Source organism: Miscanthus floridulus, chromosome 9 (genome assembly GCF_019320115.1).
Source record: "Miscanthus floridulus cultivar M001 chromosome 9, ASM1932011v1, whole genome shotgun sequence".
NCBI lineage: Eukaryota > Viridiplantae > Streptophyta > Magnoliopsida > Poales > Poaceae > Miscanthus > Miscanthus floridulus.
This window is the reverse complement of record NC_089588.1, coordinates 47,317,883-47,345,120: the sequence shown is the minus strand read 5'-3', so window position 1 is coordinate 47,345,120 and position 27,238 is coordinate 47,317,883. Positions and strand designations below refer to the sequence as shown.

Genomic DNA, 27,238 nt, shown 5'->3' with positions numbered 1-27,238 from the left:
ACAATTTTCCTTCCACATGCAGAATATTGCAGCACATAAATAAAACCAATGCTTTGGATCAGTAATATGTCGAGTAGCCAACAAATCTGTTAGGTCCTCATCTACCAATGCCCAAACACATCTAGACATTGTGCAATACAGTAAGGAATGGTCCCATGTATCTTCTTCTGCACCACAAATTTTGCAATTTGATGTTTTTTCTAGATTCTTGCTTTTCAGCACACTAGAAGTGGGTATATAGAGTTGAGTGCAAGACGCCAACAGAACACCTTGATTTTAGATGGTAGCTTCATGCTCCACAATCTATTCCATTCTTTCTAACTCCTCTCAACATCAGAGCAATTGGCCTTGCTTTCAAAGTAATCTTCTATAGTTTTCTTGGCCTTAATCAACATTCTGTAGGCAGTGAATAGCCCACTTTTTTCATGGAGCCATTGCCAACAGTCATCCTGTTTTCTCATACTTAGTGGAATCTGCAGAATTGCTTCACTGTCTATCTCATGGAAAAAGTGCCTCACCACATCAACTTTCCATGTCATAGAAGTATGGTCAATCAGCTCACTTACTCGTGTCGGGGGGTTAGGTTCATTTGAAGCCAGAGATCTGTACATTCCAAATCTTGGTATCCAGTTACACTCCCAAATTTGTGCGCTTTCGCCATCACCTATGCGTTTAATTAGTCCATGTCTTAATACATCTATCCCAGCACAAATAGCCCTCCACTTCTTAGATGGATTATTCCCAATCTGCGCACTAAGAATGTCATTTGAGGGGAAATAAATAGCCTTCAACAAAGGGGAGCAAAGTGATTTTGGCCTAGTGACGAGGCGGCATGCCTACTTGGCAAGTAGGGCCAAATTAAAATTTTCCATATCTCTAAAGCCTATGCCTCCCATATATTTTGGTTGGATCATCTTTTCCCATGCCACCCAGCTTGTTTTCCTTTTGCCTCTTTCACTGCCCCACCAAAATTTTCGTAACAGAGAATTTATATGATCACACAAGCCTTTTGGAAGTCTGAAGCATCCCATAGTATAAGTAGGAATTGCTTGGGCCACAACTTTAATTAAAATTTCCTTCCCTCCAGCAGATAAAGGTTGTTCTATCCAACCTTGAACTTTATTCCAAACTCTATCTTTAATGTACTAGAAAGCCCCATTTGTTGCTCTACCGACCTCCATAGGCAGTCCTAAATATTTCTCATTTAAGGATTCATTCTCCACATGAGTTATTGATTTAATTTCATTGCGAATGGTTTGCCTGCAACCTTTGCTGAAAAATATGGATGATTTTGCTAGATTTACCTGTTGACCAGAGGCTTCACAGTATTTTGACAGGGACTCTTGCACTGCTCTTGCATTGCACGCTGCAACTTTGAAAAACAAAAGACTGTCATTAGCAAATAAAAGATGGTTGATCTTTGGTGCCGTTTGCGCAACCTGAATTCCTTGGATCCCACCTTCACCTGTGAGTACACTAGACAGTCCTTCAACACAAATCAAGAATAAATATGGAGAAATTGGGTCTCCTTGTCTAATTCCTCGAGTTGGTTTGAAATCTTGTAATCGTTCTCCATTGAACACGACTGAAAAAGAAACAGATGTGACACATTTCATTACTTTATTCACCCATGTTCGACATAAACCCAATTTTAACATGATAGCCTCTAGATAATTTCATTCTACTCTATCATATGCCTTCGACATATCCAACTTCATAGCACAGTGAGCATTAGCTTTTGACCGATTAGTGCGCATAAAATGCAAATATTCAGAAGCAGCTAGGACGTTGTCAGTGATGATTCTACCAGGGACAAAAGCTGATTGCTCCTCAGAAATGATATCCGGGAGAACCCTTTTCAATTGATTAGCCAAAGCTTTGGATATAATTTTGTATACAACATTGCAAAGACATATAGGTCAAAATTGGTTCAAAGATACTGGATTTTGGACTTTAGGAATTAAAACGATGAACATACCATTGATTTCAATTGGTATTTCATTTCCATTATGAACCCTCAGCACCACCCTTGTCAAATCCTCATGACAAACGTCCCAGTTACTCTGGAAAAAATGTGCAGGAAAACCATTAGGCCCTGGCGATTTGGTTGGGAACATTTGAAAAAGGGCATTCTTTATTTCCTTCTCATCAAAAGGGGCACATAAAAAAATGATTCATCTCATCAGTTACCTTGCAGCGAACATGATCTAGAACCTGATGCAAGTTGGATGTACCCTCCGACTCAAATAATTTACGGTAGAAATCTGTTGCCATCCCATGTAATTCATTAATATTTGTGCATTCAGAGCCATCTGGGCGGATCAGCTTTGTAATTCTATTTTGCGTTCTTCTTCTACTTGCTGGTTGATGAAAGAATCTTGTATTACTGTCCCCCTCTCGTAACCATGTAATGCGTGATCTTTGTTTCCACATTATCTCTTCTTGGTAGTTTAACATAATAATGCGTTCTACTATCTTTTGTTCCTCTTCTGAAACATCAATCCTTGTTGGGTTAGATCTCAACTTCTCAAGCCTTTTCTTCTATTCTCTCAGGTCTCTCCTTACAGCACCAAAAGTCTTCTCACCCCATGACTTAAGTTCTTCCCCAAGATGGCATAATCTGTCCTTCATGTTCTTAACTGAATTACAATGATGTCCACCTTTCCAAACCTGCTGGATTATGGGAGATAACCCAATATTTGTTTCCCACATAAGTTCATATCTAAAAGGCTTGCCCTGTCCATGTACAGAAATACTCCTTTCATCTGGTTCAAGTGATAAGAGAATTGAACAGTGATCAGATTTCACTGCCATGAGGCGACGCGGCACCCTGTCAAGTCAAACCCGGACGAAATATCCTCCAGCCACTCTCTTTTCAAAAGTCCAGTCCAAACCCATATAGCCTATATCACATAACTGGCAAACATCCACTGCCTCCCTAAAACCTTCCATCAAGTACTCCTCCCTATTATGTGGTCCCAATTGTTCTTCCCTTCTAAGGATCTCATTAAAATCACCCATACAAACCCAGGGAAGATCTATATCACTTCTTATTTCCTTCATAAGGTCCCACGTCCAATACCTTAGCGACCTGTTTGGCTCTCCATAAATGAAAGACATCAGGATCTTTCCCATCTTCTTTAATAATTGTATCGATGTGGTAGTTTGAGAATTTTTGAATGGTTATTGTCACATCATTCTTCCAGAATAGCCCCAGCCCTCCACTTCTTCCTGAACTACTAACTGCATAGCTAGCATCAAAACCCAGAGTAAAAAAAGGGCAGACCCAGTGCCGGAGGCGCCCACATGAGTGGGGTCTGGGGAAGGGAAAAACTGAGGCAGGCCTCCCCCCCGCAAATCTACGGAGAGGCTGCTTCGAACCCACGACCTAGTGACTTAGTGAGACAAACCTCACTATTGCACCAGGCCTGCCTTTCCATCAAAACCCAGAGTGTAACGCAAAACTTCCACTCGGTACTTATCAATCTGAGTTTCCATGATGAACAACACTGAGGGGGCATAATCCTTCGTGAGATCGTGAAGCTCCTTTACTATCGCAGGGTTGCCAATACGCGACAGTTCCAACTTATGATTTTCATTGTTCTCGGCAATACTCCTCTAGGGAGCCCGTCGATCTCATATCAAAATCAACATCTGCATCTTTCTCCTGCACTCTTAGACGCTTCTGGTTTCGCTCTATGGAAAACCCATCTTTTAAAGATTCACTTACATCAGCACCTATTAACAAAGTATGTCCATCCTCTTTTTCCAAGTTGTGTACCAGATTCATTTTCATCTCATTGGCAGGAATAACAGCCAAGGCCATATTGTTGCTTTCTGGTAAGACTACATCTCCTGGAGTGAGAATATTTTTTATCTCGTGCCCTATCAAATTTTAGGTGCCGATCACTATCCCTCTTCAAGGGGCTTCTTCCGTCATCCTTTAAATCAACCGAAGCATTTAAGTCTCTTCTATTGTTGTTATCACTCTAGGATCTGAGTTTCTCTCTTGGAAATAGGACTTGGCTGAATCTCTAGAATCTGATTCTTTCGTATCTGTTGAACTAGAGGATCTGCTTCCTTTTGTTTTCCCTTTCCTTTCCAAACTAGCAATCAGCCAGTCCCCATATTGGAGAGCCTTCTTATCATGCACACCATCACCACACTCAGATTCAACATGACCCAAAAGACCATTAATAGCACAGAACTTAGGAAGCTTCTCATACTTCACACGAAAAGCCTCCCGCTTCCTGTCCCCCACCGAAATATACACAACCCTAGTCAGAGGTTTCTCCACATCAAGCTTAACTCTGATACGCAAGTAGTCTCTCCAGCCACTATTGTCCTCGTCAAGATCCACCTTTAGAAAATCACCTATTTTATTTTCCAATTGGCGCCCAATGTTCTTCGTTCTAAATCCTGTTGGCAAATCATAAATACGAATCCAAGCTGCCAGGTATTTGAATTAGACCTTGGAGGGCTTCGTAACCCCATCATACTCTTCCAATAGAACAGCGTGGCCCCTAAAAATCCATGGACCCTCCTCCATCACTTTCCTCCAATCTCCCGGACAAGAAAACTTGAGCACAAACAAATTTTCTTCTATGCCTTAAAGCTAAAATCTTTTGCCAAGCTCCAAGCACACTTCATGTTCTCTATAAATGCAGCATGACTGAAGGCTTGAGGAACTAACCTTTGCCAATGCTGTCCATCGTGCCTCTGCTTTTAATTCCTCCAAGTCTTCTTCCAGAACAATGCCTTTTTCCTCATCTTCCCTGATCTCCAAGTGCTGGGGCAGATTATTTAGGTCACTCTCTATTTCCTTCCCTAGTTGCTGCATTTGCTTTTCAGACTGCTTCTTTCCCGCGCTAGATTCAGCCATTCTCAGCTCGACCAGCAAATCAGGGGCTCAGCTCACAATACCAAAAATCGCAACAAGGCCGAGAAGCAAACCCAATGTTTGCCCTTGAACCAAGCCCGAATTGCGTTGGGGATCTTGGAGCTGCAATCCAACAATTGATAAAAGAGCATCTTTCCCGCCTCTCAAATCACATCCCAATTACGTTTTGTGGCCCAAGTAAGGCCCAGCTCAGGTTCACATGACGAACTTGCTCCTCCTCCTACGGCCGCTGGAGAAAAAAAAAACGCGATACGGGACTGGGCACCGCCGCGCCGCTGCGGTCCAGTGTCCGCGCCGGCGCGCCGCCGCTGCTCAGCTTCGCCCGCACCCGCGCGGTCTGCTGCTCAGCTTCGCCCGCATCCGCGCCACTGCCCGCCGAGCTCCGGCCCGCACGACTGCTGCCCAGCTCTTCTTGCGTCTGCGCCACCGCCGCCTACCTAGCTTAGCCATTGGACGAGGAACGGAGGGCATCAGGCATGGGGTAAGTCACTCAATCTGAGCCGTCGCCTCCCCAGTCGCGGCAAGTCAAGTCAACGGTTCACACGGGCATTATTGGAAGAGTTACAGTTGCTTCTGTGGATGCGCTTCTCCCATCCTCCCCCAAAACCTACAGCCATTCGTCTCCCACACCCACTCATCTCCAGGTTGTGTCCGTGTCCGATCAACGATCATCAGTGAGAGGAGCCTCCCGCTTATTGTCTCAGAAACAGACATCATTGCTTCAGGTATGTTCTTTGGGGCGTGAATTTTTCCTCTCTCTCTCTCTCTCTTTTACCAAATTGACATTTCATCTGGATGGCTCTTATTAAATTGCTGCTTTACAAACGACTGAGGAACAATCTGTTTATTGAAAACACGCAGGAGATTCGCTACCTTTGTATTATGTAGGCTTAGCATATTTATGTTCTTCCCAAGTCCAAACAATCACGATTATCTGTAATTTTCTCCACAAATTCTTAAATTTTATGAACCCTAAATTTCGTGGATTTCACTTATTTATCAATATCTAGTTCTGTATGTCAATGGCTTGCAATGTATCCATAGGCTTAATGGAAGGAGCATAGTTATTGGACTTTCCTTACTTCTATCAATCAAAGAGAGTTGTAGGTTGACCATAGGCTTGCAATGTTTATTTATAATGTTATGTTTTGTGCAGCCCTGCATGATTTATCGTCTCATATGAAGGTTATTTTTGTATAGTTGGGGAATGAAGGGAGATTCCAGCAGACAAAGTAGCTTAAACGACAACTCACAAATATCAAGTACATTTCCAAGGGAGCCAAAGCTAGAATTCCTAAAGAACATCACAAATGACTTCTCAAGTGAACGAGAGGTTGGACATGGTGCGTTTGGAGTGGTTTATAAGGTATAATTTCTGTCTCATATTTTAATTCTTTGAAGTTAACTATAACTAGTAAAAAGTTGAAACCATATACTAACATGGAACCAAAGCAGGGCATACTTCAGAGTGGACAACTGGTTGCTGTGAAGAAGCTTGTGCGAACATCCGGAGTTCATGATAGACGTTTTCAGAATGAGGCAGGCAATCTCCAGACTCTGGAACACAGAAATATTGTCAAGTTACTTGGTTCTTGTTACCAAGTAGAAAGAAATTGGTGGAGAGAAACGGCAGACATTTTCTCTCAGATTCCGGAAAAATTCCTCTGCTATGAATATTTGTCTAATGGAAGCCTTGACAAATATTTACGGTATGGTAATCCCTGGTTGCATACTTATTTTCGTTTTTTACTGTCTAAATACAGAATCCTACATGGTCTTGGTCTACGATAGAAAGTAAACATGATGAAGGCTACTTTATATATACCCAGGAATGATACAGGGCACATAAAACATTTTGCCATTTTCTGTAACACAGAAGATGCAAAGATATCATTGAGAAGATCTTTTCTCTGAAGTATTTCAATTCCTTCTTCCTTTTGTTATTCTTCAGATGATCTTCTGGACTTGGTTGGCCCATGCGCTTCAAAATAATCTTGGGGATATGCAATGGGTTACATTTTCTGCATGAGGAGCGAAGTGAAGCCATAGTTCACTTGAACCTTAAACCTAGCAACATAATGTTGAGTGACGACATGGTGCCGAAAATTGCAGATTTTGGACTTTCAAGGTTGTTTTGGTGAAGAACAAACCAGAATTCTCACCCAAAATGTTGTGGGATGGATGTAAGAAACTTACTAGTTTCTGTATCTTTCCATTCTTCAAGTTGCATTAGTATTTTTTGTGTGACAGAATATAATTTGATGCTAATGTGACCCAGAGGATACATTGCCCCGGAATACCATTACAGAGGAGAAATATCAGTAAAGTCAGACATATTCAGTTTGGGGTGTTCTTATTCTCGAAATAGTGACAGGGACTGAAAAGGGACCTCAATATTCAAGACATTTATTCTAAGTTACTAATTGATAATGTAAGCAATGCTGTAATAGTATAAACAATTTAGTCTCTATTCAGGACTGTTACTATTCAGTTTGCTTCTTTACTTTACAATTTCATTATCTAATTTTTCTAATTCACACAGGTATCTAAAAATTGGACAAAAATGTCGCATATAGAATCAAAGTATCCATCACTGGAAGAACAACACATGCTACAAGTAAAAAGATGCATTGACCTTGGTTTAAACTGCGTGGAGACGGATCCAAAGAAAAGGCCTACTGTAGGATCAATAATTGGTAAACTCGAAGGTAAAGGGAACTGGTTCATAAAACCATTTATTCATTTCAGGATTGAAGGATTTAATCTAGAGGCTTTGTCGAAACATAGCGAAACGAACAGGGCCAATTCAACTGCTGTCGTACTCTCTACCTCTAGAGTAAAATATGCATTCTCTTGTTTTAAATGTAATATGTTCAAGCAGAAATCAGCCATGAAGCTAGCATACACAAATTCATGGAGAAGAAGCTGCAACTGATAACTGAATTCCCAAGGGAACCAAAGCTACACTTTGTAGAGGAAATCACAGGGAACTTTGCCAATGAACGCGAAATTGGTAAAGGTTCTTTTGGGGTAGTTTATAAGGTATATTTTAATTTCCATCACCATCAATTTGAGAAAAAATATGGGAGAAGCTATCTGAATATTGTTCTGTACTAATGATATTAATTAATCTCAGGGAATGCTTCAAAATGGAGAAGTTGTTGCGGTAAAAAAGCTTTTGGTAGTTCCACAAATCAATCTGGATAAGCAATTTAAGAATGAAGTATTTAGTCTGATTGATCTCAATCATAGAAATATAGTGAAGCTAATCGGGTATTGTTATGAAATACATAAGAAACTGGTGGAATCCCATGGAAAGATATGTTTTTGCAGACACACAAGAAAGGATACTCTGCTATGAGTATTTGCCTAGGGGGAGCCTTGACAAGTATCTTTACGGTATTCTACTTTATCTCATTCTCTCTCTGATTTTAGTGGAATATTGTCTTCTGTTGTATCAAACACGAATTAACAGTCATAGGCAGGGTTATTTAACAAGTTGTTCAGACACCAGGGAAAAATATACTTCTGCTCCTTATGTTTAGGTGACAACGATCAGTTAAATTTAAACTTAAGGTGTGCCTACTAGATATTTACTGAACCCATCACAAAATATAGTGCAATTTAGTATGAGACTATAAAGGTATTTGTCCACATTACATATTAGATTTCCTTAAATATGTCCATATATCTTGAGGATGGATCCAAAACTTATAGTAGTAAATTTGCATTCAAAGTATTTTAGTTTGCTAGTAATAATGCAAAATTATGAGTGCTACACAAAAATACAACTTTCTCTAGTTTTTGACTTACTGATTTGTGTATTTGTACAGGTGCATCTCATGAGCTTAACTGGAGCATCAGCTTCATAATAATACAGGGGATTTGTCAGGGTTTACAGTTCTTACATGAATTGCACAAACCCATAATTCACATGGATCTCAAACCTGGCAATATATTGTTGGATGATAATTTAATGCCCAAAATTGCCGATTTTGGTTTATCAAGGCTCTTTGGCGAAGAGCAAACACGTACACTCACTTCAAATGTTGTGGGATCAAGGTAAGCTTGACGAAAATTAAGAACAATTCTCTGTGTGTTCATGATCAAATGGATTAGATTACCTGTACTGCTTCCAACATTGACTTTCATGTGATGCAGAGGGTACATGGCTCCAGAATATTACTACAGAGGTGAAGTCTCAACCAAAACAGATATATACAGTCTGGGTATCCTTATAATCGAGATAGTAACAGGGTTAAAAGTAGATTCTAACACTGAAGATTTGTCCTCTAAGAACCTTATCGACAATGTAAGTCCAACATGTTTTGATTTTTTATCCTTAACCTGAAGAATGTTGTTCTGACAAATAGAGGTATTGAACCGTACTTTGAATGGTGTAATTGATGCTCTTTAATGAAACTTTGCAATTCCAGGTACAAAAAACTTGGACAAAATGCCGCAGATAGCTTCGAAGTACCCGACGTTGGAAGCAAGCAGCCTCCAACAAGTTAAAAGATGCATTGATGTTGGGCTAAATTGTGTCAGCGAAAATCCAAAAGAAAGGCCTTCCATAGGGCAAATTATCATGCAGCTTGATGGAAGCAGCTTTCCATCTAGCAGCTAGATGCCATCTTGAACCGAAACAAATTCCTAGGAAGCTCTGCAATAGTGCTCTTCTGCGTGGAGATAAGAAATGAACAGCTTTTGCAGCTACCGCTCAACGGTTGGAACTTGGAAGCGAAGAATAAAAAATGCTGAACGTGTAAATAGAAGGAGCAGATGTCATCCCGGATTTGTTCTTGGTACCAAAATAGCGGTCGACAGGGTAAATCAGTGTAAATTTCCTGTGACATAGTACAGGTAGTAGCATTTAGCCATCAATCAGCGGCAAAATATTATGTAGTACTATTAGTATACAAATGGACCTGTCTGGAAAGAGAGTCGACCAATCAATTAAAGAACAGTTAGCTCCATTGGCTACTAAGCTAATAATTTAATATAAATAGACAATAGTCCGCTCTCATCCAACACAACCGGACGCGGTTATGACAACTGACAGCATGCATGGGTTTTGGTTTTGGAATTACTCGGCAATTTCTGCAACATTACAAGAGTGGTTCTTAGTGCGTGTTTGGGAATTTGGCTACCGTAGCATTTTTATTTTTATTTGGTAATTTTTGTTCAATCATGGACTAATTAGGCTCAAAACGTTGTCTCGCAATTTTCAATCAAACTGTGTAATTAATTTTTTTTATCTACATTTAATACTCTATGCATGTATCGCAAGATTCGATGTGATGGCTACCCGCACTTTTTGGAAAAAATTTTAAGAACTAAACAAAGTAAATGGCACCGCGTAAGGCCATTGACGACGACTGCAGCTTTGGGGTCGAGTCTAGTCAACGTCTCATGGCGCCTCTCAAACAGACGTACACGATGGATGCTTTGGCCCGGAGCTTGTCATTGCCTCCTTTATCTGGAGTCCTCTTACTGTCCCAAACATCAACCAGGCACCACCAGCAGATCCGCGCTCTCCCACTCCAGTCCCTCCCTCCCCCACCCACCAATCTCTGGAGCTTTACCACTACGGGCTCCGGCGGCTCGGCCTACAGGAGACCAGCAAGTGCGGACGGCCCCGCGCTCAGCTGACCCCAGCTTCGTCCAAGGCGAGCACACCCCGTTCATCTTATCTCCAAATTGGTGTGAGTTGCTTGATTTGTTTTGGTAGAAACTTTCTGCCAATATCAGTTTTTGCCTTCGGGTTAAATACATCAGATTGCGAAGCTTAGTAAGTTTTCTTTTTTTTTTCTTTCTTGTATGTACAACTTGCTATATGTTTGACATGGGTTGGGCTCGGACATACAGTAAGCTAGCAAGGTACACAGAAATCAACTAATTACATGTTTTGTTTTACTTTGTTAGTGAGATAGCTAATGTATGTGGCAATGGACATTTTAAGGTACGGTGCTCCATTATGTTTTGGAATCCCTGCTTCCGCCCCAACTATTAGCTATTTTTTTTTTTTTGATAACTTGCCTCATGTGAATTAATGTTGAGCCTTGGTGCTTCTAAAAAAGAATTAATGTGGAGCCTCTTTTGGGTCCTCCATTATGTAATAGTAAGATTACTATTAACTCAGTGGATGGAAACATATTATTTACATCCAGGTACAAGAAATATATCTTTTGATATGATAGATAGCTTGTGAAAGAATATCTTACATGCTAATCCATGCTCTGATAATTGTGTGGAGTCCAAAATGTAACAAAATATTAAAATTTAGTTCTAAATTTTGAATTGGTATATGCATTTTTATATACATGCATGTTTTTAATGGAGACTTCAGTCAGTTTAGATGCCAAATCCTAGTTGGACTAGGTAGAAGATATTCGATACTCTGTACATTATCTTCTGTGCTATGCATACAAAATTGTGTTTTGTACATATACTTCTACTTTGGATTTTTGAAATTTTTAACTTCGTTGCATATACCATGAAATAAATGGCTCAGCATTTTGCATGCATGTTGAGGACTGCCTTATATTGAATTTAGAGAGTGATGTGGCCTCTACATTAGTGAAGAGCGAGAATGGTGGATTTGGAGAATAGAAAAGACGGAGTGGATTAGAGAATAGAAAAGAATGGCTCAGTATTGGTGATTGACCTGATGCTACTGCTCCATATGACATTCAGTTGGCAATTTTTCGAAATATAACCTGTGCAAAACAACATACAAACCTGTTTCGGTAACCATACGTTGTACTTATTAATCAGTTAGGTGAGTACAGTACCTCAGAACTCAGAAGAAAAGTTAGTTTAGCAAAAGATGTGCAAAACGAAGTCATCATCAATGGTGCTAGCAGGGTGTTCTCTTCCTCCTTCGCAGCTAGCTGATTGCAACCAATTCATAGTAAAAAGCATTTCTGACTTACTATGATGCGCTTTTCATTTTGCTTAATAAAAAGTGTGTCTAATCAACTATTCTGGGTTAGGTTTCTTTTGTAGGAAAAAATTGTTGTGTTGTTTTTTTCTTCCGGAGGCATATACCAACGGTATTGTTCTTAAGATGTCATTTTGGCCCCATGTGACAACATGTGCAATCAGTTGCCCCACATTCCAACTTTAAAAATTATTCTTTTTCGAATAGGGCTTCTTTATTATAAGACATTGGGTTTGGTGCAGATCCCTTGACCAAGAGGCTCACTTGGCGAGACAAAGTTGTTGAGCGTACAGCTAGATTACTTTTTTATTGACCTGACTCATTCCACAGTTCCTGCCAGCCTTGATTAACAATAATGTCTATCTGTTTCACAGCTGGAGCTGGTCTTGCCTTCATTAGTCCCATCTCTGGGTACTCAAAATATGCAATTCTACTACATTAGCAGCATCACTTGCTAGCTGCTACGACACAGAAGCACAAGGAGAGAGGGAGGGAGAGAGGAAGAGGGAGAGGGAGGGAGCGTGCAATGGGGGATCTTGTGGTTGGATTGGCGAAGTCGGTGGTGGAGGGGGTACTAACCAAGGCCCAGTCGGCTATTGAGGAAGAGTCAAAGCTGCGGCAGAGTGCACAGAGGGACCTTGTGTTCATCACAGGTGAATTTGAGATGATGCACTCCTTTCTCAACGTCGCCAATGAAGAGCGTGCCAAGAACAACGTGGTGAGGACATGGGTGAGGCAGGTCCGTGACCTAGCCTACGATGTGGAGGATTGCATTGAGTTTGTTGTTCACTTGGATAACCGGCCCCACTGGTGGCGCCGCTTCATACCATCATGTATGGCAGCATCGGCGCTACCCATAGATGCAGTAGTCACCGAGATAGAGCAGATCAAGGCCAGGGTCGAGGATGTTAGCAAGAGGAACTCGCGCTACAGCCTCATCAGTGACTCTGGATCCAAACCAGTCATGCAGCAACAACCCACAACCAGCCCTGCTAATGGCGCAACAGCATGTGACATGTTTGCTGAGGCAAGGGACACCACAAAAAAGCAGCAAGGCATAGGGGATCTCACACAGTTGATCACCAAGGAAAATAGTGATCTTGGAGTGATCTCGGTGTGGGGGATAGGTGGTGATCTTGGTAGGACATCCATCATAAGGAAAGCCTACCAAGATCCAGAAATCTGCCAAAACTTTGGATGCCGTGGCTGGATCAGGTTGACATATCCTTTCAATCCCCACAAATTCCAGCAGAGCTTAGTGACTCAGTTCTACACAAATTCTTGCTTACAACAAGGAACCACTGTAGATGTAGCTGAACTGAAAAGGATGGAGAGAACAGGAGCAAAGCAAGGAGGGCTCCTTGAAGAAGTCATGAAGCAAGCGAATGAGAAGAGGTACCTAATCGTCCTGGAAAATGTGTGCACAATGGGAGAGTGGGATGCCATCAGGGCATGCCTACCCGATAGGCAGAAGGGCAACTGGATTATCGTGTCAACAGAGAAACGAGAAATCGCAAGCTTGTGTATTGGACACTCGTACCAAGTGTTGGAGCTTAAACAGTACTCAGCCGAGCACCCTGTATGTGTGTTCTTCAAGGAGGTGAGACAGGAACAGAGTGAATTCACTTTTATGAAAAAAACATATTTCTGTTATATGTAGTTTTTTTTGGCATTAGTCTCTGTCTCTCTGATGCACGGTATTGGTCATTATGTTTTCTAATGTCAAAATAAATTCATATATAAAGCAAATTTTCGATAGGTGTCACATATTTACTCAATGTACGTCACAAGTTAAAAACTTTAAAATGGTTGCCTGTAAAGAAAATTAAACGATTGCTATCTACTTGACAAGTGACTAGTTTATAGATTCTTTGTACTTAATATATTTCACAGTCTATTGCATTTTGCATAAAATCTAGAAACACTTCAATCTATCAAAGATAGATCTAATCTCGAGAAAATATGAGAACTCTCTCTCCTAGTAACTCTTGGATTTCTCCCTTCTCTCCTTAACTGCTTCGTATTTTCAGGGTCCTCAGGGCAAGGAGACTGGAAGAGTAATGTCAAGCAACAATGAGAAATTAATGGAGGATGAAGTGAATCACGGGGGAGGTCTTACTTCCTATCACAGAATTCCGACCTCAAGAAAGGCTGTAGCCAGTAGCTGGTTTGACCAGTTTAGCCTTGTTGGACGTGAATCACAAATGAACGAACTTCGTAACTATCAGACCACAGCACGTTTCAATGATTGGCAAGTGATGTCTGTGTGGGGGATAGCAGGTGTTGGGAAATCAGTTCTAGTCAGAAATTTGTATTATGAAAGAATGCTTCAAAAGGACCCAATATTTGACAAGTATGGTTGGGTTCTGGTGTCCCATCCATTCAATCTGAGGGACTTCTCTCGGAGCTTACTTTTGGATTTTCATTCAAAACCTATTGAAGCCTTGGGAATCGAAGACCCTATTCAGGAATGCCATAAGCTTCTAAAAGAACATCCGTGTCTTGTTGTTATTGATGATGTACAGTCTATAGAAGAATGGGATTTAATACAACCTTCCCTGGTATCTAGACATTCCAAGAGTGTTATCATTGTCATCACAACCGAAGAAAGCATTGCCACATATTGTGCTGACAATGAAGAGGTTGTGTTTAACGTGAAGGGCCTAGAAGCTCAAGCATCCTTTGATCTCTTCAGAAAAGAGGTATTCTTAATCATAAGAAACATTCATGTTTTCTAGATACTTGAATCTATTGTCCTGCATGAGTCTTACCACAAACATAGCATCTCATTCGCAACTACCAGTTGTGTCTCCTTCGCCCACAGTTACAGACATTAAAAAATAAGGAGTGATTACCATCTCATCCATATCATGTTGGTCGATACTCAATAATCTTTTATTCACGGCTGCATCCTAGATAGATGGTTTACCATTTTACCGGAGTTTGAATGTTGTTTGCAAAAATAGTAAAAAATTAAACTTAGTCCACGCAATGCTGAGGAATGCAGATAGTTTTCTCTATCATATTGCCAACAATTCCAAACATGTTTCACCCAACAGTTCTAAGCAATCTATCTAGTGGAAGTATGAAACTGCAATTAGTTTGCCCAGAAGTATAGCATGTATTAGAGTAAATCAAAACAGGGTGCTCTATCTTTTTCTTAGGTTTATTGTCTGCCAAGGGATGATATGCTTTTGCACCACAATGCTCATAAGTTTGTCTGAAATCTGCCACTTGTGTTTCAATTTTCTGCATCAATTTCTTTCGAATAATAATGTCTAACAAATAGATTGTTATTTGGAACTACTAATCTGGAGAGCACCTTTTACTGTACACCATACTACTAGTTGGTGGTGGAACACAAACTGTTCTGTTCATTGATTTCACAACACAATGCAGAGCTCAAACAGAAATTTAGGAGGTGAACCATGTATCTGTTCTCCAAAGTGTTAAGATTAGTTCTCCATTTCACAAGTTGTTACTTTACTTTACAAAGCTTTGCTTTCCTTAACATCGAACTCATGTATGGTTTTTAGGAAGGACATCATGATGTAAAGGATTATGTATACTCTTAACCATGCTCCTGCATGGGATATTGACATGTGCTTCTCAATTAATCAAGCATTTATAATCCAGTGCACTTATTCAAATAATTTTGAGAAACAAATAGGCGTGTCCTCGTCCTGTGTGGCCAAATTATTTTACTAATAATCTACCCAATGGTACACGTGTATGTGTGGCCAAATTATTTTTACTATGATTGGTCACATAGCTACAAAACATTTATGTTGGCCATGTCATGCATATAATGTTTTTTAGGATTCTTATAGTATTTAGATAATTCTATGTTTCCTCACTTGACCATTTTATTTTTGTTTCGTGTTCCATTGGTCTTTCTAAAGTATCAAGCGCAATTCATCATGAAAATTCATTTTATATGACAAAAATAAATACCTAATGTATTTTGTGTTTACCCAAATGACTAAGATCATCCAAATTTCTTTACAATAGGTACAAAATAAAAACCAGGCATCACCTCTAAAGAATTCAGATGACAAAGAGCTAGAACAACTTATTGTGAAGTGTGGTAGACTTCCTAAAGTAATAGTTTCTGTAGCCAAGTTTTTGGCACCCAAGACAGTCACATGTATGGAGAGCACTAGAACGCTTAATCGCAGATTTATGCACGAGCTTGAGAGCAACCCTGAGTTTCGTGGTCTGAGAGATCTGTTTGGTTGGATGCATTCCTACTTCCGTACATGCCCAGATTTCCTAAGGCCATGTATATTCTATATGTCAATATTCCCTGGGTCCCAAATCATTCGGCGGAGGCGTTTGGTGATGCGATGGGTTGCTGAGGGCTACTCTAGGGACACTAAAGACACTACTGCAGAGGAGAAAGGGGAGATCCTCTTCTCAATGCTCGTCAACCTGAGCATGATCCAGCCACCAATGTGCAAAGCCATCACACACATGAGAATGATCCAATGCCAAGTCAGTGCTTTCTTCCACGAATACATCATCTCACGTCCAGACGAAGAGAATATTATATTTGCACTGGAGGTCTTTGCACTGAAGGGGCGTTGCCTTCCAACCACCCAGCGCACAGGACGCCACCTTGTAATAGAGAGCAGCTGGGACAGAGACAGGATTGTGTTTGAAAGCATTGATTTTTCACGTCTACGGTCATTAACAGTGTTTGGGGAGTGGGAATCATTCTTCATCTCTAATAGTATGAAGGTGCTTCGAGTGCTCGATCTGGAGAATGCAACAGGTGTGACAGATAAAGACCTCAAGCTAATGGTGAAGCTTCTTCCTCGTCTCAAGTTTCTATCTCTGCGAGGAAGCAGTGGGATCCGCCATCTGCCGAGTTCATTGGGTGAGTTACGGCAGCTTGAGACTCTGGATGTCAGGCATACCTCCATATTTACCTTGCCAGCATCTATCACCAAGTTAAAGAAACTGCAGTACATCCGTGCTGGCACAACTTTCCCAGCAGGGGAACCATCAACAACATGCAGATCTCATCAATTAGTTGGTGTTGAGGTGCCAGTAGGTATTGACAAGCTGACTGCTTTGCACACGCTTGGTGTTGTCAATGCTGGTCTTGCAGGTGGCAAAGACTCCCTCAAAGAGCTCAAGAAGATTACCCAATTGCGCAAGCTTGGAGTGTTCGGTGTCAACAAGAAAAACTGCATGGAATTCTGTGCTGCCATCGCATGCCATGTCCGTCTGGAATCCTTGTCAGTGTGGCTCAGCAAGGGCAATGAAGAATGTTTGGATGACATTTCCTTGCATCTGGAGAAGCCTCTAGAGAAAATTCAGCAGCAGCCCCAGGGGAAGGGTCTGGGGAAGACTCAGCAAAGGCCTCAGCATAAGCCCCAGGAGAAGCCTCACCAGAAGACTCAGGGGAAACCTCTAGGGAACCTTCAGAGCCTTAAGCTATGTGGTCTTGTAAAACAAGTGCCATCATGGATCAAAGATCTTCCCAAACTCACAAAGCTGGAACTGGAGATAACCATGTCAGAAGAAGTTGAAGTAATTAATGTTCTTGGGGAAATAAAGGAATTATGTATTCTACGTCTTTGTGTCAAGCCACATCATGGTGCTGATGGCAAGCTTGATTTTTGTGTCTGGGTGAATGGAATACAGCAGCGCTGCTATTTAAACCTCAAGATCCTCGAGATTACTTGCAGCTCAAAGTTAAATGTATCCTTTGGATCAGAAGCAATGCAAAATCTTGAGCTGCTGACAGCTCGCTGCTGTAGTGGGTCAATGTTGAAGTTTATGGAGATAAAGAATCTCTCTAAACAAAAACTCAAGGAAGCCCGGCTTATCGGTTCCCATGACACTGCACTCAAGGATGACATTGAGAAGCAACTGGAGGAGCATCCAAGGAATCCTCCTTTGAAGCTGGAGGAACTGGAAGGACGCTGAGCTCACAGTATTTTTCTTTATTTTCCCTGCCAATTGATCCAGGCATCTGCAGAACTCTGTTCACTTATTTTTCTTTGTTTTCCCTGCCAATTGATCCAGTATTGCAATACATCCTTCATGCCAGTGGAAACTGAAACATCTGCTTCCTTCAAGGTGTCAAGATAATTGGCACTTATCCTATGTGTAACATCGCTAGGAGAAGACATATTCAGTTCAGTTTATTTACTCTGTACTCGAAACGTTGAGCTTTGAGTTTATGTATCTTCATAAAGAATGCTCTCTTGTTTGTGTGCATGTTTATGGATTTGACTTTTATGTTGGTGTTGTAATCGTTTTGTAATTTTGTGTAACGATAATACCAACTGAATCCTGAATTTTCTCTTTGTTCCTTTTGTAATGTTCTTTAGATGGCTTTATTGTTCTTATTAGTCGCCAATTTTCATCTAAATATAATATTGTATGTGCATTTAGTATTGTTGGTAAGTTTGCTGCTTAAGTTTAATGGTGGTTGACGTACCATTAACAGTGAGCCCATTACGGTGTAGCATAAAAGCATCAACACTGTAGTTTGTTTTTGTCATGAACTTTCAGCTTGCCAGAATGATATATAAAACGATATGGGAACGGGTTACCCAATCCTGGGTCCTGGCTCTTGTATTTATATCATCATGGTATACACGAGATTACATTTGTTACAACAAACTTCTCCTAGATACTAGGGATATACCGTGTACAACAATTCTATCTCAAGTCTATCGCTATCTCAACTACCAACGATATCATATCATCTAATATCCTCCCTCAATCTCAGCCACGAACAAGGTTGAGATTGAATCTAAATTCTTTCAACTTCGACGCTGTGATTGGCTTCGTGAATCCATCTGCGAGCTGATCACCTGTGCTTATGAACCGTATATTCAAGAGCTTCTGTGCTACCCGCTCACGAACAAAATGAAAATCGATTTCAATATGTTTTGTTCTGGCGGGGAAGACCGGATTGGCCGATAGGTACTTAGCTCCGAGGTTGTCACACCACAACCGAGCAACAGGAACATGAGAAACGCCAAGCTCAGTTAACAACCGCTGAATCCACATCATTTCAGCGGTTGCATTGGCAAGCGCTTTGTACTCCGCCTCAGTGCTAGAACGTGACACAGTCGGCTGCTTCCGAGCACTCCAAGAGATGAGATTGGGGCCAAAGAAAACTGCAAAGCCACCAGTCGAACGCCTATCATCAACACACCCAGCCCAATCTGCGTCAGAGAAAGCACTGACAAGAGACGAGCTGGACTTTCTGATCTTCAAACCCAAACTTAAAGTGCCTTTGACATAGCGCAGAATTCTCTTCACTGCACTCCAATGTGCTGTTGTTGGAGAATGTAGAAATTGACACACTTTGTTGACGGCAAAAGAAAGATCAGTCCTGGTGAGTGTAAGGTACTGGAGTGCGCCAACGACGCTGCGGTACCGTGTAGCATCTTCCTCACTAAGACTTGATCCATCGGTGATGCTGAGTTTTTCTGATGTAGAAATAGGTGTGTCCACAGGCCGACAGCTCCCCATATTAGCTCGGTGTACAACATCAGCAGCATAGCGCTGCTATGACAGAACCAAAACATCTTCACCCCGCTTTACTTCAATTCCAAGAAAATAATGGAGATCACCCAAGTCCTTGAGAGCAAACTCTTTCTCAAGATCAGCAAGCAAGGCCTTAGTCGCTGCTGATGACGAACTAGCAACGATAATATCATCGACGTAGACCAGCACAAAAATAGTAACAGAACCCTTGCTATAATAAAACAAGGAGGTGTCACCTTTGGAAGGAGTGAAGCCGAGCTGAACTAGTTTGCCACATAAACGAGCATACCATACACGAGGCGCCTGTTTAAGACCGTATAACGCCTTGTCCAGCTTGCAAACAAAATGTGGATGCTGCTTGTCCTCGTATCCTGGAGGTTGCCGCATAAAAACTTCTTCCTCAAGAACACCATGAAGAAAGGCGTTTTGCACATCAAGCTGCCGCAACGACCACCCCTTGGAGACTGCCACCGAGAGAATCAAACGAACAATGGCGGCCTTCACAACTGGACTGAACGTATCTTCATAATCAACACCATAGCGCTGCCGGTATCCTTTGGCAACCAACCGAGCTTTGTAGCGATCCACACTGCCATCAGCTTTCCTCTTAACCTTATAAACCCATTTGCAACCGATAACATTTTTGCCTTTAGGCGGTGGAACAAGGTGCCATGTTTTATTCTCCAGCAAAGCATCATGTTCCTTATCCATGGCTGCCACCCAACGAGGATCCGCGAGAGCAGACTTCACGGTGCTTGGCTCCTCGGGTTCAACAGAACTATGCAAGCCCCATGGAACAGTCCCATCTGTGCGAACTCGAGGCTGAACGATGCCATGCTGAAGTCAAGTGCCATGTTGATGCGGTGGTGGCGGTGAAGGAGTAGGTGATGCAGCGTTAAACACAGGAGAAGGCACAGGCGCACCTCCCGCATCCAAATCCGGAGAAGGCAGAATCGCTGTCGGAGGAGACAGCCCCCCCAGGCTCGGATCCGCTGTGTCAGAGGACGACGCAGGCGAAGAAAGCTGTGCCGATGCTGATGGTGTAGAAGATCCAGGGGCAGACGCGCCCCCGTGCGGTGGAGGCGACAGCCCAGCACCCGAGGCTGATCCCGCCGCCGAGTCGGTACGAGGATCAGGCGTGGCAGGCTGATCACCTCCGGGACCTGTGCCGCCATTGTCCTGACGTGGTGCTGTCGAGGGCAACACAAAATGACCCCCTAGACGCGCCGTTTCTTCACGATTTTCCATCGGATTTTCACCTGTTTCATCCACAACAAAGGCAGTGCTTGGTACAACATTAGCAGGGTTAGAATCAATCACGTTTTGATCACCGATTTTTGCATTCCCAAACTCGGACGAAGGATTTTGGAGAATTTCTAGTAGGAGGGCAAATTCAGCATGGAGACGCGCTCTGGCGTTAGGATGTAGTTGAGCAAAAGGATAAAGTGTTTCATAAAAACTACATCTCGTGACACATAGATACGCCCGGTGGATGGATCAAGACATTTGAAGCCCTTATGTAAATTGCTGTAACCAAGGAACACACAGCGTTTAGATCTAAATTGGACTTTCTTTGCATTGTAGGGTCTCAAATTTGGCCAAACCGCACAGCCAAAGGTTCGGAGAAAAGAGTAATCCGGTGGTGAACCGAGAAGACGCTCGTGTGGTGTGGCATTGGCTATGACTTTGGATGGAAGACGGTTTATAAGAAAGACAGCCGTCAAGAAGGCTTCGTCCCAATATTTGAGCGGCATGGAGGCGTGTGCAAGAAGGCACAAGCCAACTTCAACGATGTGACGATGTTTACGTTCCGCAGACCCATTTTGTTGGTGCGCATGTGAGCATGACACATGGTGAGCAATTCCTAGACGTTTAATGAAAGAATTGAGAGATTGATATTCTCCTCCCCAATCAGATTGGACAGCTAGGATTTTATGATTATATTGACGCTCAACCATGCTTTGGAAGTCACGAAAACATTGAAAAACTTCAGATTTATAGCGCAACAAATAGATCCACGTAAACTTGCTAAAATCATCAATGAAACTCACATAATAGGAGTGCCGGCCAACAGAAGTAGGAGCCGGCCCCCACACATCACTAAACACAAGCTCAAAAGGTTTGGAAGAAACATTGTTTGACTTAGGATAGGGTAACTAATGAGCCTTGCCAATCTGACACGCATCACAAACCACACCTTTATTTGGACTACTTGAAAAAACAACTTATTTCAACTAAGAACTCTCTGGACGATCGGAGTGGAGGCATGACCAAGTCGACCATGCCACACAGAAGTAGACGGCTTGAAGGCACCGAGAACTTGTTTATTTGATGGAGTGGATTTCTGCGGCTTCACTGGATAAAGGCCACCCTTACATTGCCCTTCGAGGAGTGTTTTCTTCATCTCCTGCTCCTTAAGAGAAAAGTGATTGGGATGAAGTTCAAGGAAAGCGTTATTGTCTTTAACAAGACGATGTACTGAAAGGAGACTTTTATTTGCACTAGGGACATGAAGAATATTTTTCAGATGAACATCACGAATTGGAGAATGCAAAATACTGTGACCAATGTGATCAATTCGCATACCTGCCCCATTTGCCGTGTGCACTTGTTCTCCTCCCATGTACCTGTCGCGGAAGGATGACAGCTTCTCCAGCTCTCCAGTTATATGGTCTGTGGCCCCAGAGTCCACATACCAATTCGAGTCCACCCCGTACTGTGAAGTGGTGGCAGATGAGGCGCTCTTCTGAGGAACTCCAGTGAATGTGGCGTCGAAGCGCTTGAAACAGCGTACCACGGTGTGGCCCTCCTTGCCACAGAGCTGGCAGAAGACGCCCGAGAGGAAGTTGTGGCCACCGCCGCCACTGCCACCCCCATTGTCGCGGCCACCATTGCCACGGCCGCCGCCTCCGTGACGAAAGCCCCCACGGCCACCATCACCATGGCCGCGAGGTTGGTTGGGGCTGGAGGAGTGCCCGCCACGGCCACCCTTGGTGACTGTGTTGACAGACGACTGGGAACCGCCGTCGGTGTTGATCTGCTTGCGCTGCTCAAAAGCAACGAGTTGAGCATAGAGCTCATTGACAGAAATCGGCTCGACGCGGGAGGCGATGGCGCTGACAATGGACTCAAAGTCCTCGCCCAAACCCGTGAGGATAAAGGTCACAAGTTCCTCATCTTCCAGCTTGCGTCCCGCCGATGCCATGTCGTCAGCAAGACCCTTCATCTTGACGAAGAACTCCGCGATGGACGACGTGCCCTTCTTGGTGGTGGTGAGCGCCATGCGCGTGGTCATGAGACACGCCCGTGACTGCGACGCGTGAAGCTCCTGAATGGCAGCCCAAAGTTCCGCCGCGGTGGTCGCCTTGGCGACCTGGCCAAAGATCTCTTTGGTCAGAGAGGAGAAGAGGTAGCTGAGCACGATCTGATCTTCAGCGACCCACTTCTCATAGGCTGGATTTGGCTGGGGATCCAGCTTCTTGCCATCAGCCGTCGATGCAGCGTCGACAGCGAGGAACGCGGCTGGCGGCGTGGCAGTGGGGAGGATGTACCCACCGAGCCGGGCACCCTTCAACGCCGAGGACGCCGTGGCATACCACATATTGTAGTTGCCACGGGTGAGCTTTTCAGAGACGACGGGAAGGAGGCCAAAGGCGAGCGGCGCATTGGCAGAGGAGTCCGTCATGGATTTCGTGGATTGGATCTTACTCCGTGAGGAGAGAAAGGCTCTGGTACCATATAAAACGATATGGGAACGGGTTACCCAATCCTGGGTCCCGGCTCTTGTATTTATATCACCATGGTATACACGAGATTACATTTGTTACAACAAACTTCTCCTAGATACTAGGGATATACCGTGTACAACAATTCTATCTCAAGTCTATCGCTATCTCAACTGTCAACGATATCATATCATCTAATATGATATGGATCCGTTTCTAATGCAAAAATGGAAGGTGGGAGGCATGTTAATTGTTCGGATGCATTGTTATTTGTTCCAAGTGTGTACTGCAGGAATAAAAGTTTTTCTTGTTTCGTTGGCCACCAATTTAGCATAACTGCTTGCTAGGATGCTACCGCCCGCCCGCTAATCTACAAGATCCATGACCGATCGCACCTGGATCTGTACAACCTACATGTCGTGTACTATTGGAATCCATGTACAGTCAGTGTAATAATACAGAGACCAATGCATGAGGGCACATGTCTATTTCGAGTGGGAAAGGAGAACTTGAGATGCTGTCTATGGCGCCACACATGACAACGGTGTTTACTATGCCAATTGGTGAGTTGCTCTGTCAGCGGAACAATAGCAGTAGATGAAGAGCTGACAGGATAAGTAGACAGAGTATTATCAGTTGGTCTGCAATTATGTATTCGAACGGCTCCATCTCCATGTGATGTGAACCTACTTAAATGGTTGCAACTTGCAAGTTGTCGTGCCATCACTACCTGCACATGTACCAAGTCAAGTCAATAATTTTCAACTTGGAACCAACTACGTTTGTCACTTTGTCCGTCCACTTCAACTGTTAAACGAGCTGTTATTATTATAATACGCCGGCTGGTGTGAATGTACTAATTAAACCCTCATCTACATTCAGGGGCGGGGCCAGGATTTGAGGTAAGGGGGGCAATGGACAAAGCAACGTAGAAATGATAACCACGTGAGCTGGTTTTAGTCACATATAATGATATAATAATAGCATGTTTTACAAGTCTTAACCAAAATAAAATTACATATCTATCAACTTAAATTTAGCTCTTCGACTAGCAGCAAGACCGTTATAATAATATCATCAGTACTGATTGATGCAGCCAATTCCTTCTCAATATAAATTACCAAACAATCTCGAAGAAATCCATCTCCCATTGTACATCTGAGAAGTGTCTTCGCAAGTTTCATAGCTGAAAAGCATCTTTCGGTGGTTGCAGTTGATACCGGAAGAGTTAATACTAATCTTAATAACCTGTCCACCATAGGATAAGATGAATATTTTCATGTTTTAAATAGTCCACTTGTTAGAGCAGCAAGTATTGATAATTCCTTTAGTTCTGGACTGTTGCATACATCAATTTGAAAATGTGGCAGCCGACACTCCAATTGAGCTCTTTCTTGACTTGAGAAATCAGCAGGATAATATTGTTTCCACCAGAGTGCATATATTATCTATGTTGCCTAGGATCAAAGAAGCACAAAGGGACAAAAGCTCTGTCGCTTGAGAACTGAATCAATCTTCTAACTTTGCTAGTCGTTGATCAATTGCAACATTAAACACATCTACTTTGTAATGGTGAAAGGCTGTGGTGTTGTCATTCTTGTTTCGAGATTTAGTCACATCAACATACCTACAAATGAGAAGATATGGATTGATTGATGAACAAGTACAATTTTACAAAAGAATAAATAATTTGAGGAAAAACATACTTCTTATTCAGATCCGGAATATCAATCTCGTGCTTTCCACAAAACAATTTGACCTCCTCCAGAAGAGGGTCCCAGCCATTATTTCGCAACTCACCAAGCAACACTTTTGTGGTAGAAACAGAATTCACCGCATTTAAGATATCAATGCTCTTCTTTTGGAGTGTCTGGCACAACACACCGGTGATCTTCATAATCTTTTCCATTAGGAGTAGAATAAACACAAAATCAAATGTGAGCCATCGTGTTCTTAAGATTATTAAAACACCGAACAGAATAATTATGGGCTGAGTTGACATCTCCCATGTGTTTTAGAAAAGAACATTCATTTCCGCAATTAAATTTCTTCCTGTTCTGAAACCCCTTTATTACGAATGTATCTGATCCGATTTTCTCAATTGGCTTCTTGGAAAATAAAAAACATGGCAAACACTAAGCACGATTTGTATGAGATGAATATTCTAGCCAAGTAAATTGCTTGAACCAGTTACTCTAAAATTGACGACGATGAGCTAATTCACTGAGTGGGTACTTTGCCAACACAGGTTGATATGGACCCTCTAAAATATAAAATCTCCGAGCTTCATCTTGTTGGTCAGCTGGCAGTTCCAATATTTGAACACGTTTACCAGGGTCTCTCTCAAATCTAGTAGCAACAACTAGTGGATGCTCAGCAACCTCGGCTTCGATTGGTTTAGCAATAGCAGCAACATTACTCTCATTATTAGGATTTTGTACATGATCATTATGAGTTCCCCCTTTCAGATTAGGAGCTTCCACTTGCACGTTACTCTGACCGCCTCGGCTTGCAATGGCTTCAATACAATTAGCACTTGAACCAATCGGCTTAAAAAAGCTATTGATGGTCTTTCTCTTTGAAAGCATCTAGGCCCCTAGTTGGGTTTCGGTCATTAATGACAATACGTGATTACTGTGACTAACATGTGTTTTGCAGAGGCAATTAAGTTAGGTCATGGTAATGGAGATCGATTGGGCTATCATGGTGGTCATGCCCCTACGATGGAAATCATTTCAGTTTTCAAAGGATGGACGGCAAGGTTAAGGATGGACTAGTTATAAGTGTCGATTGGAGTTGGACTGACACTTAGAGTAGTTTAGGACTTTGTTTTTCCTTTGGCCGTACTATTAAGGGGGTACGAACGGGTAGCTTGACCTAGGTGAGTCTAGTGGGTTAGGTGTGGTGCACACTTACTAAAACTAGCACTAGGTAGCTCCAAAATAGCCCTTAGATAAAATGGAGCAAACTTCATTCACGTATGATCGAGAGTTGGAAGTGAATGGAGGGTCAAATACTGACTGAACACTGGCTTCGGTGTGATCGAACGCTGGCTTAGAGTCCGGTCAGTTCATTTGATCAAGGTGAAGTCATCTAGAAGTGACCGGACGCTGAGGGCCAGCGTCTGGTCGACATCAGTAAGGTTCTAGTGAGGGTAAATTGCGACTAGACGCGTCCGGTCAGTATTGACCGGACGTTGGCCAGCGTCCGGTCACACTATAAACACTGGAGTTCGGGGTAAACTGACCGGCGCATCTGGTCAACATGACCGGAGCGTCCGGTCACCCCGCAGAAGCACATAACGGTTCGTTTTTTAGCCCATATTATAAATACCACCTCCATTCGTGTGGGGGGCACTTTTGCTCATTCCAATATCTAAGAAACACATTTGAGAGTGCCAAGAAGAGCAAGATCCTAGTGAGGTGATTGAGATTTGAGAATCCCAAAGAGAGCCCTCATTAGTGAAGCAAGAGTAGCAAAGTGTTCATCCACCCTTCTCATTAGGCTTGTCGTGGTCAAGTGAGAGTTCGTGCTTGTTACTCTTGGTGATCGCCATCACCTAGACGGCTTGGTGGTGATTGGGAGTTTGGTGGTCATCCGTTAGAGCTTGTGGGTGACCAAACTCAAGTTGTGAGCGGTTGTGGGTGATTCACCGCGATAGAGTGTCAAAGAATCAACCCATAGAGAGCACTTGATCCTTGCGCGGATCAAGGGGGAGCTACACCCTTGCATGGGTGCTCCAACGAGGATTAGTGGGGAGTGGCGACTCTCCGATACCTCGGCAAAACATCGCCGCGTTCCTTCTCCTCTCTTTACTTTAAGCATTTACTTTGAGCAATTCAATACTTGTCTTTTACATTCCTAGAATTGCCATGCTAGAGTAAGATTGGCACTTAGGGTGCTAAACTTTTATGCGTTAGATCAATAGAAACACTTTCTAGGCATAAGGGGTTAATTGGGCTAACCATAGGATTTGATTATTGCAAAGAAATTTGTAATTAGCCTAATTCACCCCTCCTCTTGGGCATCTTAATCCTTTCAATTGGTATCAGAGCCTCGTGCTCACGTATTTAGGCTTAACCACCTAGAGCAAGATGTCTCACGAGGATGGACCTCCTCCTATCTTTGAGGGAGATGATTTTCTTATTGAAAAAT

The 27,238-nt window shown here is 42.6% G+C and overlaps 1 protein-coding gene, 1 long non-coding RNA gene, 1 other non-coding gene and 2 pseudogenes across 7 annotated transcripts; 3 read left to right on the top strand and 2 right to left on the bottom strand.

The window, feature by feature from the left end:
* Positions 1–3,595: 3,595 nt before the first annotated feature.
* On the bottom strand, positions 3,596–4,882 carry LOC136479822 (uncharacterized; annotated as a pseudogene).
* A 243-nt stretch (positions 4,883–5,125) lies between these two features.
* LOC136481862 (uncharacterized) lies at positions 5,126–6,503 on the top strand. 2 transcript variants are annotated; one of them, XR_010764881.1, is made up of 3 exons: positions 5,126–5,625; positions 6,101–6,266; positions 6,356–6,503. It is a non-coding gene; the product is annotated as an uncharacterized lncRNA (long non-coding RNA). The 2 variants fall into 2 exon arrangements; XR_010764882.1 differs by having other exon boundaries at positions 6,057–6,266.
* Positions 6,504–7,280: 777 nt separating this feature from the next.
* LOC136483694 (cysteine-rich receptor-like protein kinase 19) lies at positions 7,281–10,087 on the top strand (annotated as a pseudogene).
* Positions 10,088–10,237: 150 nt separating this feature from the next.
* LOC136483691 (disease resistance protein RPM1-like) lies at positions 10,238–18,172 on the top strand. Of its 4 annotated transcripts, none has more exons than XM_066480834.1 (4): positions 10,238–10,569; positions 12,218–13,443; positions 13,874–14,545; positions 15,855–18,172. In XM_066480834.1, the coding sequence occupies exons 2-4, from the start codon at positions 12,370–12,372 to the stop codon at positions 17,778–17,780; spliced, it is 3,672 nt and encodes a 1,223-aa protein (XP_066336931.1). In that variant the 5' UTR covers positions 10,238–10,569; positions 12,218–12,369; the 3' UTR covers positions 17,781–18,172. The 4 variants fall into 4 exon arrangements, with proteins under 4 accessions (XP_066336931.1, XP_066336932.1, XP_066336933.1 ...); XM_066480835.1 differs by having other exon boundaries at positions 10,238–10,605; XM_066480836.1 differs by lacking the exon at positions 10,238–10,569 and adding an exon at positions 10,916–11,813.
* A 4,234-nt stretch (positions 18,173–22,406) lies between these two features.
* LOC136484599 (small nucleolar RNA Z247) lies at positions 22,407–22,545 on the bottom strand. Its single transcript, XR_010766107.1, has one exon. It is a non-coding gene; the product is annotated as a small nucleolar RNA Z247 (small nucleolar RNA).
* Between the last annotated feature and the right edge of the window lie 4,693 nt (positions 22,546–27,238).